This window comes from Mobula hypostoma, chromosome 23, assembly GCF_963921235.1.
Source record: "Mobula hypostoma chromosome 23, sMobHyp1.1, whole genome shotgun sequence".
Lineage (NCBI taxonomy): Eukaryota > Metazoa > Chordata > Chondrichthyes > Myliobatiformes > Myliobatidae > Mobula > Mobula hypostoma.
The window spans coordinates 54,620,828-54,635,614 of NC_086119.1; the positions used below are offsets into that span (position 1 = coordinate 54,620,828).

Consider the following 14,787-nt stretch of genomic DNA (forward strand, 5'->3'; position numbering starts at 1 on the left):
AACATTACCTCTCCGCTCTTAAGCTCAATCCCATGCTTGATGAAGGCCAATGCATTGTAAGCCTTCTTAACCACAGAGTCAACCTACATAGCAGCTTTGAGTGTCCTAAGGACTCGGACCCCAAGATCATCTGATCCACCACACTGCCAAGGCTCTGACCATTAACGCCATATTTTGCCATCACATTTGACCTACCAAAATGTACCACCTCACGCAACCCGCCAAGCCTCCGGAACCTCTCCTGTCCTCACTGATGACGCAAAGATCATTGCCAGAGGCTCAGCAATCTCCTCCCTCGCTTCCACCAGTAGCCTGGGGTACATCTCGTCTGGTCCCGGTGACTTATCCAACTTGATGCTTTCCAAAAGCTCCTGCATATCCTCTTTCTTAATATCTACATTCTCAAGCTTTTCAGTCCACTGCAAGTCATCCCTACAATCACCAAGATCCTTTTCCATAGAAGTACCTTCACTATTTCCTCCGGTTCCATACACACTTTTCCATTGTCACACTTGATTTGTCCTATTCTCTCACGTCTTATCCTCTTGCTCTTCACATACTTGGGGTTTTCCTTAATCCTGTCCGCCAAGGCTTTCTCATGGCCCCTTCTGGCTGTCCTAATTTCATTCTTAAGCTCCTTCCTGCTAGCCTTATAATCTTCTAGGTTCATATCATTACCTAGTTTTTTTGAACCTTTCGTAAGCTCTTCTTTTCTTCTTGACCAGATTTACAACAGCCTTTGTACAGCACGGATCTTGAACCCTACCATCCTTTCCCTGTCTCATTGGAATGTACCTACTCAGAACCCCACGCAAATATCCCCTGAATATTTGCTACATTTCTTCCATACGATTCCCTGAGAACATCTGTTTCCAATTTATGCTTCCAAGTTCCTGCCTGATAGCCTCATATTTCCCCTTACTCCAATTAAACATTTCCTTAACTTGTCTGTACCTATCCCTCTCCAATGCTATGGTAAAGGAGATAGAATTGTGATCACTATCTCCAAAATGCTCTCCCACTGAGAGACCTGACACCTGACCAAGTTCCTTTCCCAATACCAGATCAAGTACAGCCTCTCCTCTTGTAGGCTTATCTACATATAGTGTCAAGAAACCTTGCCTATCATCCCCCTCATGATTCTGCCTCCTTATACTTCCCAGTGTGTTTTCTCCTATTCCTTCTTCACCTTTCCTGCCTATCACCTCCCTGCTTCCCCTCCCCCACCCCTTTACCTTTCCCCTTACTGGTTTTTCACCTGGAACCTACCAGCCTTCTCCTTCCCATCCTCCCCCCACCTTCTTTATAGGGCCTCTGCCCCTTCCCTCTTCAGTCCTGACAAAGGGCTCCAGCCTGAAACATTGACTGATCATTTCCACGGATGCTGCCCGACCTGCTGAGTTCCTCCAGCGTGCTGTGAGTGTAACCTTTCTGAACACACCTTACAAACTCTACCCCATCTAAACCCCTCACTCTAGGGAGATGCCAATCAATATTTGGGAAATTAAAATCTCCCACCACAACCACCTTATTATTATTACTCCGTTCCAGAATCTGTCTCCCTATCTGCTCCTCGATGTCCCTGTTACTATTGGGTGGTCTATAAAAAACACCCAGTAGAGTTATTGACCCCTTCCTATTCCTAACTTCCACCCACAGAAACTCCGTAGGGAACCCCTCCATGACTTCCTCCTTTTCTGCAGCCATGACACCTCTGATCAACAGTGCCATGCGCCCATCTCTTCTGCCTCCCTCCCAATCCTTTCTGAAACATCTAAAGCCTGGCACTTGAAGTAGCCATTCCTGCCCCTGCACCATCCAAGTCTCTGTCATGACCACAACATCATAGCTCCAAGTGCTGATCCACGCTTTAAGCTCATCCACTTCGTTCATGATACTCCTCGCATTCAAATAGACACATTTCAAACTATCGGACTGAGCACGTCCCTTCGCTATCACCTGCCTATCCTCCCTTTTGCACTGTCTCCAAACTTTCCCTATTTGTGAGCCAATCTCCCTTTCCTCCGTCACTTCAATTCAGTTCCCATCCCCCAGCAATTCTAATTTAAACTCTCCCCAATAGCCTTAGTAAACCTTCCTGCCAGGATATTGGTCCCCGCCCCCCCCCCCGGATTCAAGTGCAACCCGTCCTTTTTGTACAGGTCACACCTGCCCCAGAAGAAGTCCCAATGATCCAGAAATCTGAATCCCTGCCCCCTGCTCCAATCCCTCAGCCACACATTTATCCTCCACTTCATTCTATTCCTATACTCACTGTCACCTTGCACAGGCAGTAATCCCGAGATTACTACCTTCGAGGTCTTGCTTCTCAATGTCTTTCCTAACTCCCTGTAGTCTTTTTCAGGACCTCCTCCCTTTTTTTAGATTATGAGAACACTCAGTCCTCTTTTATTGTCATTTAGAAATGCATACATGCATTAAGAAATGATACAATATTTCTCCGGCGTGATATCACAGAAATCAAGACAGACCAAAGACTAACACTGACAGATCCATATAATTCCTACCTATGTCGTTGGTACCAATATGTACCATGACCTCTGGCTGTTCTCCTTCCCACTTCAAGATACGGTGGACGCAATCAGAAACATCCCGGACCCTGGCACCTGGGAGGCAAACTGCCATCTGCGTTTCTTTCTTGTGTCCACAGAATTGCCTATCTGACCCCCCTAACTATAGAGTCCCCTATCACTGCTGCCATCCTCTTCCTTTCCCTACCCTTCTGAGCCACAGGGTCAGACTCTGTGCCAGAGGCACAACCACTGTTGCTTCCCCCAGGAAGGCCATCGTCCCCAACTAGGGGACATAGCCTCAAGATTCTGGGGGAGCAAATTTAGGACGGAGGTGAGGAGGAACTGCTTTTCCTGAAGAGTAGTAAATTTGTGGAATTCTCTGCCCAATGAAGCAGCGGGGACAAATTTAAAAGAAGGTAGGATAGATTTTTGCATAGTAGGGGAAAAGGCAGGTATGTGGGGACGAGTTCATGGTCAGATCAGCCATGATCTTATTGAATGGAGCAGCAGGCTTGACAAGCCTGATGGCTGACTCCTGCTCCTATTTCTTACTTTCTTATGGAACACACACCAGCCTCATCGAGAGGTCAGCAGTGGAAAAGGTGAGCAATTTCAAGTTACTGGGTGTCAACACCTCTGAAGTTCTCTTGTGGGCTCAACATATTGATGCAATTCAGAAAAAAAAAACATGCCAGTGTCTATATTTGATCAGGAGTTTGAGGAGATTTGGCATGTCACCAAAGACACAAATTTCTACAGATGTACTGTGGAGAACATTCTAACCGGTTGCATCACTATCTGGTATAAAGGAACTACTGTACAGGATCAGAATAAGCTGCAGAACATTGTATACACAGCCCGCTCCATCGTGGGCACTAGGCTCCCCAGCATCAAGGACACCCATCAACGTTGTTATCCCCTTCTTATTCCTCAATTCCACCCATATTGCCTCAGTAGACAAAACTTCCAGTATGTTCTTTCTGAGCACTGCTGTGACTTTTTTCCTAATGAGTAATGCCACCTTTAATACCTCCCATTCCATCATGTCTAAAACAATGTAACTTCAGAACATTGTGCTGCCAGTCCTAATCCTCCCTCAACCAAGTCTCACTAATAGCTACAACATCATAATTCATGTGCTTACTGATACTCTATACTCATCTGCCCTACCTACCATATTCCTAGCATTGAATTAGCCCCACCATGCTCAGCCTTCCCCTGTGCAAGTAGGTTTAACATCTACTTTCTCCACATCCACTCCACTTGCTGACCCACCACTCTGCTAAACTCTATTCCATCCAGTCTTTTTACAGTATAGTTTAAACTCTTTGGAGCAGCACTATCAAAGCTTCTGTCAAGGATATTGGTTTTCTTCCAATTCTGGTGCAAACCCTCCTGTTTGTACAGGTCCCCCTGCCCTGGAAGAGAGCACAATGACTCAAAAACCCGAAGCCCTCTCTCCTACACCATCTGCTTAGGCACATTGTAACTGCGTCATCTTCCTTTTTCTGGCCACATTACATGTGGTATAGTTAGCAGTCCTGAGATCACCACCCCGGAGGTCAGGTCCTTTAACCTAGAACCTAACTCCATTAATTCACTTTGCATGACCTTGTAACCTTCTTGCCTATGTCATTGATACGAAAGTGGACCACGACTTTTGGCTGCTTATCCTCCCCCTTAAGAATCTTATGGAATTTGATGACAGACGTCCCTAACTCTAGCACCTAGGAGTTCTTGTCCAAATGATCTCTGTGTCCCTCTCCTGTGAATCCTGTATTACTTCCGTTCACATCTTCTCCTCATTTCCCTCTGAGCCACAGAATCAGACTCAGTACCAAAGAAGACTCCTAACTGCTATGGCTTTCCTGGACTATGATGTCCTCTCCAACAGAATCCAAAACAATACACTTGTTATTGAAGGGAACAGCCACAGGGGTGGCCCTGTACTGACTACCTATTCCCTCTTTCTCTCTTGATGGTGACCCAGTTATCTCTGTTCTACAATTTCAGAATACCTGCCTCTCTATAATTGTTATCGATCAATCCCACTGTCTCCCAAATGTTCTGCAGGTCACCTATCTCCAGATCTCTAACACAGTCTGTAAGAAACGGCATCTAGATATACTTGCAGGTATAGTCATCAGGGACACTGGAGATCTCCCTCACTTCCCAAGTTGTGCATGAGGAGCCCTAGGTCCCATTCATATTGCTCTACTTGTGCAAGAAAGAGAAACTTACCAGGATTTCGCCTTAGCCACTGCCTCTTCTCAGCAAAGACTGATGAGTCAAAGCCTCTGTTCCCTATTCTAAGCTTGTCCACTCACACTATGGCCACACTGTTTATATAGAACATAGAACATACAATAGTACAGCACATTACAGGCCCTTCGGCCCACAATGTTGTGCCGACCCTCAAACCCTGCCTCCCATATAACCGCCCACCTTAAATTCCTCCATATACCTGTCTAGTAGACTCTTAAATTTCACGAGTATATCTGCCTCCACCACTGACGCAGGCAGTGCATTCCAGACACCAACCACTCTCTGAGTAAAAGACCTTCCTCTCATATCCCCCCTGAACTTCCCACCCCCTTACCTTAAAGCTATGTCCTCTTGTATTGAGCAGTGGTGCCCTGGGAAAGAGATGCTGGCTATCCACTCTATCTGTTCCTCTTATTATCTTGTACACCTCTATCATGTCTCCTCTCATCCTCCTTCTCTCCAAAGAGTAAAGCCCTAGCTCCCTTAATCTCTGATTATAATGCATACTCTCTAAACCAGACAGCATCTTGGTAAATCTCCTCTGTACCCTTTCCAATGCTTCCACATCCTTCCTATCGTGAGGAGATCAGAACTGGACACAGTACTCCAATTGTAGCCGAACCAGAGTTTTATAGAGCTGCATCATTACATCGCGAATCTTAAACTCTACCCCTCGACTTATGAAAGCTAACACCCCATAAGCTTTCTTAACTACCCAATCTATCTGTGAGGCAACTTTCAGGGCTCTGTGGACATGTGCCCCCAGATCCCTCTGCTCCTCCACACTACCAAGTATCCTGCCATTTACTTTGTACTCCGCCTTGGAGTTTGTCCTTCCAAAGTGTACCACCTCACACTTCTCCGGGTTGAACTCCATCTGCCACTTTTCAGCCCACTTCTGCAATCTATCAAGGTCTCTCTGCAATCTTTGACAATCCTCTACACTATCTACAACATCACCAACCTTTGTGTCGTCTGCAAACTTGCCAACCCACCCATCTACCCCCACATTCAGGTCATTAATAAAAATCACAAAAAGTAGAGGTCCCAGAGCAGATCCTTGTGGGACACCACTAGTCACAATCCTCCAATCTGAATGTTCTCCCTCCACCATGACCCTCTGCCTTCTTCAGGCAAGTCAATTCTGAATCCACCTGGCCAAACTTCCCCTGGATCCCATGCCTTCTAACTTTCTGAATAAGCCTACCATGTGGAACCCTGTCAAATGCCTTACTAAAATTCATATAGATCACATCCACTGCACTACCCTCATCAAAATGCCTGGTCACTTCCTCAAAGAATTCTATCAGGCTTGTTAGACACGATCTGCCCTTCACAAAGCCAGGCTGACTGTCCCTGATCAGACCATGATTCTCTAAATGCCCATAGATCCTATCTCTAAGAATCTTTTCCAACAGCTTTCCCACCACAGACGTAAGGCTCACTGATCTGTAATTACCCGGACTATCCCTACTACCTTTTTTGAACAAGGGAACAACATTCGCCTCCCTCTAATCCTCTGGTACCATTCCTGTGGACAACGAGGACATAAAGATCCTAGCCAGAGGCTCGGCAATCTCTTCCCTTGCCTCATGGAGCAACTTGGGGAATATTCCATCAGGTCCTGGGGACTTACCTGCCCTAATGTATTTTAACAATTCCAACACCTCCTCTGCCTTAATATCAACATGCTCCAGAACATCAACCTCACTCATATTGTCCTCACCATCATCAAGTTCCCTCTCATTGGTGAATACCAAAGAGAAGTATTCATTGAGCTCCTTGCTCACTTCCACAGCCTCCAGGCATATCTTCCCACCTTTATCTCTAATCAGTCCTACCTTCACTCCTGTCATCCTTTTGTTCTTCACATAATTGAAGAATGCCTTGGGGTTTTCCTTTACCATACTCGCCAAAGCCTTCTTGCTCTTCTCAGCCCCTTCTTAAGCTCCTTTCTTGCTTCCCTATATTCCTCAATAGACCCATCTGATCCTTGCTTCCTGAACCTCATGTATGCTGCCTTCTTCCAGCTGACTAGATTTTCCACCTCACTAGTCACCCATGGTTCCTTCACCCTACCATTCTTTATCTTCCTCACCGGGACAAATTTATCCCTAACATCATGCAAGAGATCTCTAAACATCGACCACATGTCCATAGTACATTTCCCTGCAAAAACATCATCCCAATTCAAACCCACAAGTTCTAGCCTTATAGCCTCATAATTTTCCCTTCCCCAATTAAAAATTTTCCTGTCCTCTCTGATTCTATCCTTTTCCATGATAATGCTAAAGGCGAGGGAGCGGTGGTCACTGTCCCCCAGATGCTCACCCACTGAGAGATCTGTGACCTGACCCAGTTCATTACCTAGTACTAGATCTAGTATGGCATTCCCCCTAGTTGGCCTGTCCACATACTGTGACAGGAATCCATCCTGGACACACCTAACAAACTCTGCCCCATCTAAACCCTTGGAACTAATCAGGTGCCAATCAATATTAGGGAAGTTAAAGTCACCCATGATAACAACCCTGTTATTTTTGAACCTTTCCAAAATCTGCCTCCCAATCTGCTCCTCTGTATCTCTGCTGCTACCAGGGAGCCTATAGAATACCCCCAATAGAGTAACTGCTCCCTTCCTATTCCTGACTTCCACCCATACTCACTCAAAAGAGGATCCTGCTACATTACCCACCCTTTCTGTAGCTATAATAGTACCCCTGAGCAGTAATGCCACTCCTCCTCCCCTTCCCCCCCATCCCTTTTAAAGCACTGAAATCCAGGAATATTGAGAATCCATTCCTGCCCTGGTGCCAGCCAAGTCTCTGTAATGGCCACTACATCGTAATTCCATGTTATGTATCCAAACTCTCAGCTCATCACCTTTGTTCCTGATGCTTCTTGCATTGAGGTACACACACCTCAGCCCTTCTGTCTTACTACCTTTACACCATTTATTCTGCTTCTCTTTCCTCAAAGCCTCTCTATATGTTAGATCTGGCTTTACTCCATGCACTTCTTTCACTGCTCTTTCGCTCCGGGTCCCACCCCCCTTGCAAATTAGTTTAAACCCTCCCGAATCATGCTAGCAAACCTACCTGCAAGGATATTGCTCCCCCTCGGGTTCCAGTTAAACCAAGCTCTTTGTATGGGTTATTGCCAATTGCCCAGTTTCCTGATCGATTAACATCTTAAAATTTATAGTTACGCCTCTTTTTGGCTCCTACTACCTGCTTTTTAAATTTCCTACCCCTCGGTCCAGGTGGCTGTTCCTGATACCAGTGTCCCTGATGACACCTGAGGGAAGTGTGGCCAGCTGCATTTGGACTATAGTTGGACCCACACAGAGAATCGGGTATGCGAAATATGTTGTTGATATATTTAGTGAGTTGGTCATGCTGGAGGTACAGAAGAGAAGAGGGGTGACCACCAGGAATGAAAATTATGGAGCAAGAAGATAGTGCAGAAGTCCCCTGTGGTCATTCCCCTCTCAAAAAGGTTATGTTGTAAATGCAGTTCAGGAACAGAGTAGCAACAGCGCAGTTTGTGGCACCAGGGTGAGCTTTGAATACAAAAGGCAATGAATTACACTAGGAGAATGTTAGTGGTAGCAGATGGTATCATCTGGGTGAGACTGCAGAATGGTACATAATCTCCTTGGTTCTAGATCATCATCTCAGTCCAGGATACTCTGAAGGGGGAAGGTGAACAGCCAGCATTAGTAGTATTACGTTGGTACTAACAATATATATATACAGATAGAAGTTGGGATGAGGTCCTGCAACATGTTTAGGGAGTTAGGAAGCTCTTTAGAGGGCAGAACCTCAAAGATGTAATTCTCTGGATTGCAAAAATCCTACGAGCTGGATTACAAAGATAAATTAGATGAATGTGTGACTGAAGAGGTTTTGCATGGGAAGGCTTTATGATCCACCTGTACTTTCATTTTATAAGATTTTCAGACTTGCACACCAAGATTCCTCTATTTGTCAATACTCCCTAGGGATATGGGTGTACCAGCCTCATTAGTGTTCCTAGGATTCAGTGATCAATGGGATTTCTTCTGGTGAAGGCACGATGTGTGCAAGTGGGATTGTTTGCACCTAAATTGAAAGGGACCAACATCATTGTAGGGAGGTTTGTTGGTGCTGTTGGCAGGGTTAAGGAACATAGCGCACATTTTCAAAGAAGTTCAGTAAGCAGAGCAGGCAGGTTACTGCACAAGGATGCACAAAGTTAAATTGCATCTATTTTAATGCAGTGAGTCTAAACAGGATGAGAAATTAAGTTGAAATTTTAATTAACATGTGACTGATAATACTGTTGCTGTCACTGAGACAAGATTGGTAAAGTTGCTGACAGTATGGAGGGTAACCTTCAAGGCTACAACGTGATATCGATGTATTGGTCAAACAGACTGAAAAATGGCAGACAAATACAAGGCTATGTATTTTAAGAGCACTAATGAAGTAAGTACACCAGTACCGCAGGGCAGTATTGGAAGAAGAGAAACACACAGGAGTGACGTAGCTAGTTAAGTAGTGTTGAAACAACAACCTTGCACTCAGCGTTATCGAGATCAAGGAACTGATTGTGGACTTCAAGAAGGAGAAGTCAGGAGAACACACACTAGTCCTCATTGAGGGGTCAGATGTGGAAAAAGTGAGCAGCTTCAAGTTCCTGGGCATCGACATCTCAGATGACCTATCCTAGGTTTAACGTATTGATGCAGTTACAAAGAAATTGTTGACAAAAGCTTATTTCATTAGTTTTAGGTGATTTGTGATGTCACCAAAGACTATGGGACCATAAGACATAAGGCCATAAGAAAAAAGAGCAGAATTAGGCCATTTAGCCCATCAAGTCTGCTCTGCTATTCAACCATGGCTGATCCTTTTACCCCCTCCTCAGCCCCACTACCAAACCTTCTCTCCATAACCTTTGATGTTGTCAATCAAGAACCTATCATTCTCTCCCCTAAATATACCCAACGACCAGGCCTCCACAGCTGCTTGTAGTAATAAATTCCACAAATTCACCACCCTCTGGCTAAAGACATGTCTTCGCATCTCTGTTTTAAATGGACGCCCCTCTATCCTGAGGATGGGCCTCTTGTCTTAGACTCCCCCACCAGGGGAAACATCCTTTCCACATTTACCCTGTTAAGACCTTTCAACATTTGAAAGGTTTCAATGAGATCTCCACCATCCTTCTAAATTCCAGTGAGTATAGTCACAGAGCTATCAAACGTTCCTCGTATGATAACCCTTTCATTTCCGGAATCATTCTTGTGAACCTCTTTTCTGTACGTGTACAGTGGAAAGCATTCCGACTAGATGTGTCACCGACAATGGAGGCTTCAATGCAAAAGATCAAAAATGGTTGCAAAGCCAGCTCCATCACGAGTACAAACCTCCGCACCAAACACACCTTTGAAAGGCATCAATCATTAAAGACATGCCCTCTTCTCATTACTACCATCAGAGGGGAGGTACAGGAGCCTGAAGACACACATTCAATGTTTTAGATACAACTTCTTCCCTTCCACCATCAGATTTTTGAACGGTCCTTGAACACTATCTCACTATTCTTCTTTTGCATTATTTATTTTAATATTTTATTGCAAATTATAATAATTTTTAATGCCTGGTACTGTACTGCTGCCACAAAAATAACAAATGTCATGACATCTGTCAGCGCTATTAAAACTGATTCTGTTTCTGAAATTTCAAAGATCTTTAATGTAGCAGCCCAAATAAATAACTTTATTAAGAAGGAATATGGAATACTGGTCCTCATTAGTCAAAGCCTTGAATATAAGAGTGTTTATAAATGTTTACAAAACTTTGATCAAACCTCAAGCTAAAATCGTGCATGTAACTCTGATCACCACACCTTAGGAAATATGTGCTTGTGCTCATGGGGATACACAGGATCTTGCCGGGGTGGAGCATTTTAGTTATGAGCACTAGAGAGGTTGGGTTTGTTTTCTTTGGAGTGGTGAAGGTTAAAAAGGGACATGATTAAGGTATATCAAATTATGAGGAGAATACATAGGGTAAACTGCAAGTATTTTTCCCCATATCAAAGGTAGATAAAACTGGAGGACAATACTGCATATTTAAGGTAAGGGATAACATATTTAAAGAAGATTGTGGGGAGTCTGTGTTTTTGTCATCCACAGAATGGTGTATAACCTGGAAAACACTGTCTGAGAAAGTGGTTGAAGCTGGGTATAGATGAGCATTTCAAATGCTTGAGCAAAGTCAAGGAAGATGGAATCAATATCCATTGATCAGCATGAACATGATGGGCTGAATGGTCTATATCCACACCCTCTGACACTAGCACACCCTTGCTTGCTAAAACAGGCAGGTTTCCAGTATAAAAAACATAGTAAGATTCTCATTATTCTATTCAGGTCCAAGGCCTGATCCCACCTGACATCTGAAGCATCCTCCGAACCAGAGCTCAGTGCCCACCGGTTGTTGTACATTCCTGATTAGAATTATTTAATCACACTGCCATGTCTTCAGCCATAACCAGGCTAGGTTTTTGGAATTTGCTCCTTTATCCTCTTCACCTCCTTCTTATCCTTTACCATGCTCCATTAAAAATTAACTTGTTGACCAATCTTTAAGTTATCTCTCTGCTATCTCACACCAAGGATTGGTATCAATATTTTGAATGACAATTCTTCAGTAAAGTAGCTTGGGTATTTTAATACACAAACAATAGAAAATCTGCAGATGCTGGAAATCTGAGCAACACACACAAAGTGCTGGAGGAACTCAGCAGGCCAGGCAGCATCTATGGAAAAAAGTAGTCGACATTTTGGGCTGAAACCCTTCAGCAGGACTGGAGGAAAAAAGCTGAGGAGTAGATTTGAAAGCTGGGGGGAGGGCAAAGAGAAATGCCAGTTGATAGGTGAAACTTGGGAAGGGGAAGGATGAAGCAAAGAGCTAGGAAGTTGAATAGTGAAAGAAACAGAAGGCCCTGGAAGAAAGAAGGTGGGGGAGGAGCACCAGAGGGAGGTGATGGGCGCACAAGGAGATAACATGAGAGAGGGACAAGGGGATGGGAAATGGTGAAGTGGGGGGGGCATTACTGGAAGTTTGAGAAATCGGTGTTCATGCCATCAGGTTGGAGGCTACCCAATCGAAAATAAGGTTTTGCTCCTCCAACCTAAGTGTGGCCTTATCCCGACAGTGGAGGAGGCCATGGATGGACATATCAGAATAGGAATGGGTGGCCACTGGGAGATCCCACTTGGTCTGGTGGACAAAGCGTAGATGCTCGGCGAAGCAGTCTCCCAATCTACTTTGGGTCTCACCGATATACAAGAGGCCACACCGGGAGCACTGAAAACAGTATATGACCCCAACAGACTCACAGGTGAAGTGTTGCCTCACCTGGAAGGACTTTTTAGGGCCCTGAATGGTAATGAGGGAGGAGGTGTAGGGGCAGGTGAAACACTTGTTCCACTTGCAAGGATAAGTGCCAGAAACCAGATCAGTGGGGAGGGACAAATGGACAAAGGAGTCGGGTAAGGAGCGATCCCTGCGGAAAGCAGAAAGTGGGGGGGGGGGGGGAGAGGGAAAGATGTGTTTTGATGGTGGGATCCAGTTGGAGGTGGCAGAAGTTTTGGAGAATTATGAACTGGACACGGAGACTGGTGGGGTGGTAGGCCGAAACGTCAACTGTAATTTTTCTACAGATGTTGCCTGGCTTGCTGAGTTCCTCCAGCATTTTGTGTGTGTTGTTGGGTATCTTAACAAGTTAATGTTTGTGAATATTTTAAAAACAAGACCTTTTTAAGAAATAGCTTACTTTTTCCCCGAAGATCCTCTGGCAGATCCCATTCTTGGCTAACTTTTCCTTCACTTGTCGTGTTAGTTCAGCTGTGTCCACCTCCTGGTACATGTAGATCTCATACTGCTCTGGTGTTAGTGGTGGTATAGAAGGCTTAAGTGGTTTAGAAACAGGAATAAGAGGTGAAGAAGGCAGGGGACTGCTCTGTGGGGTCACACTACTACCAGGAACCACTGTGCCTAAATCAGATGCTTGAGAATAAGGGGATTCAGTGTTTTGCCAGTCCTTCCAATGGTCAGATGAAGCAGGCCCTTGCAATGTGTTTCGATCAAGTCTGCTTGGATTATTAAACCTATCTCTTCCACTGCTATTTTCCTCTGCTCTTCCATCTTCTGGATTTCTTCTGTCTGGGCAGACTGTGTTCCACCACTGGTCCCTCCAGGTACTACCTCGTCCCAATTCATTTTTAACTTGCTTAAGCACATTATGCGGTGTTTCTGCAACACCATGGTGTTCTGAGGTGCATAATTCATGTACTGGTTCCTTTTTTAATCCATGAGAAGTCTGTGTTGCATTGTTACTGGAATCCATTATGGAAGGCTTTTTCATGACTGTTAATGAGGAAGAGATTGATAATGACGACGACGTTGATGTTGATATTGTTGATGATGATGATGATGATGATGATGATGATGCTGCTGCTGCTACTTTGGATGAATGAAGGGTCAAGTCAGCTTGCGCAACAGGTGTTGGCTTCGGTGTCGGCTCAAGGCCAGCCTTCTGAGCTTCCATCTCACGCCGGGCCTGTTCCAGTATTGACCATATTGCTTCATCTGAACCACCACTGCTGGATGTACAAGGTGGCTGAGTTGAATCCACTGCAACATACAAAGGAAACAAAAGTGGGTATGACATTCACAAACTCCTTTCTGAACTGTAAGGTTTTGTGAATTTGTTCTTAGTTTTGCCTTCATGTTTCAAGATAGTAATAAATTAGATTACTTGACAAACTTGCCAATGGAAAACAATGCTCAATGTACAGTTCTGATCATTTCAATATCTCTAGAATTTCTAACTGGTAGAAATACACAAAAGCAAAGATTAAAAACCTTCAACATTTGAGAACAGCACCGTCCATATCATTAATGTCAAGGAAGCAAGCAAAGAATGGAAGTTTTTTTAAATGACATTTTCTTAACAGCATTAAAATTTTGTCTGTAAAACAAAATAATGGAATTGTATATTTCAAGTTATACGGCTGAGAAAAGGAGAACGTTCTGTATTTTAACCAATTATGAAACTTGGAATCCTTACCCTGAAGGGCTCTAGATGCCCAGTTATTCAGCAGATACAGGACAAAGAGACTTGGTATTAAAACAATCAGGTATTATGTGGACAGCAACAAATGGAAAATATTACCGAGTAGTCTTCAGAGGTCAAATGTCCTATTCTTATTTTCAGTATGTGCTTTCCATTGAGAGTGAAAGATATACTTATTATCAATTTAGATGTATGTTACGTATGAGACTGGTGTCCTGTAGTTCATTGGTTGATTTTGTTCAATGTTTATAGCCCATTTCAGGTTTTATGCAAACCCTCCTCAGTTTCAACAACAAAGCATGTGCAGGTGCACTTTACAAGTTCAGTGTGCACTCACCATTTTTTTGCACCTGTAGTTCTCTCTTGGCTTGTTCAAGAATTGATTTGATGGCCTCATCAGAGCCCGTCTCAGGGGTTCTGATCCGTGTTGTGATGTTGCCTAGGCATCAAATAATAAACGGCAATTAATGCTGAGAACATTACAGCCAGCAAACATTACCGATAGGTGTTTGTGTGTCTATCATCTTTCAGTGCTTTCACTCACTGATAACTTGTATTTCCAGAACAGATTTTGCCTAAAACTTAAACTGTTTTCTTTGACTATAACAATCAGTTAAATATTGCTTCTTCAATAGATCTTTGGATACCCTTCAACAACTGAACTGGAAGTCAAGGACATTTCGCATAATACTTTTTATACAAGGTCAAAAGTGCAACAGAAGGGAAAACAAAACTTTACATTGCAGGCAACAGAATTACACTAGGAGTCAGATCTACACTCAAATACTTTCAGGATAATATCACTAATGAGGAATGCATCATCCCTTCTAACAAAGGAATAATGCAGTTTCTATAT

At 43.9% G+C, this 14,787-nt stretch overlaps 1 protein-coding gene across 6 annotated transcripts in view; it reads right to left on the reverse strand.

Annotated features, from left to right (window-relative positions):
• LOC134336925 (protein CASP-like) overlaps window positions 1-14,787 on the reverse strand; it is a 621,546-nt gene that overhangs the window by 236,853 nt on the left and 369,906 nt on the right. For 4 of the 6 annotated variants that reach the window (XM_063031579.1, XM_063031574.1, XM_063031575.1 and 1 more), the window contains 2 exons: window positions 14,269-14,370; window positions 12,630-13,489 (listed from right to left, as the gene is read on the reverse strand). The exons of the other annotated variants lie outside the window; for them this stretch is intronic. In XM_063031579.1, the coding sequence (XP_062887649.1) occupies window positions 12,630-13,489; window positions 14,269-14,370 (962 nt within the window). The remainder of the gene's footprint in view (window positions 1-12,629; window positions 13,490-14,268; window positions 14,371-14,787) is intronic. 6 annotated transcript variants of the gene reach the window in all.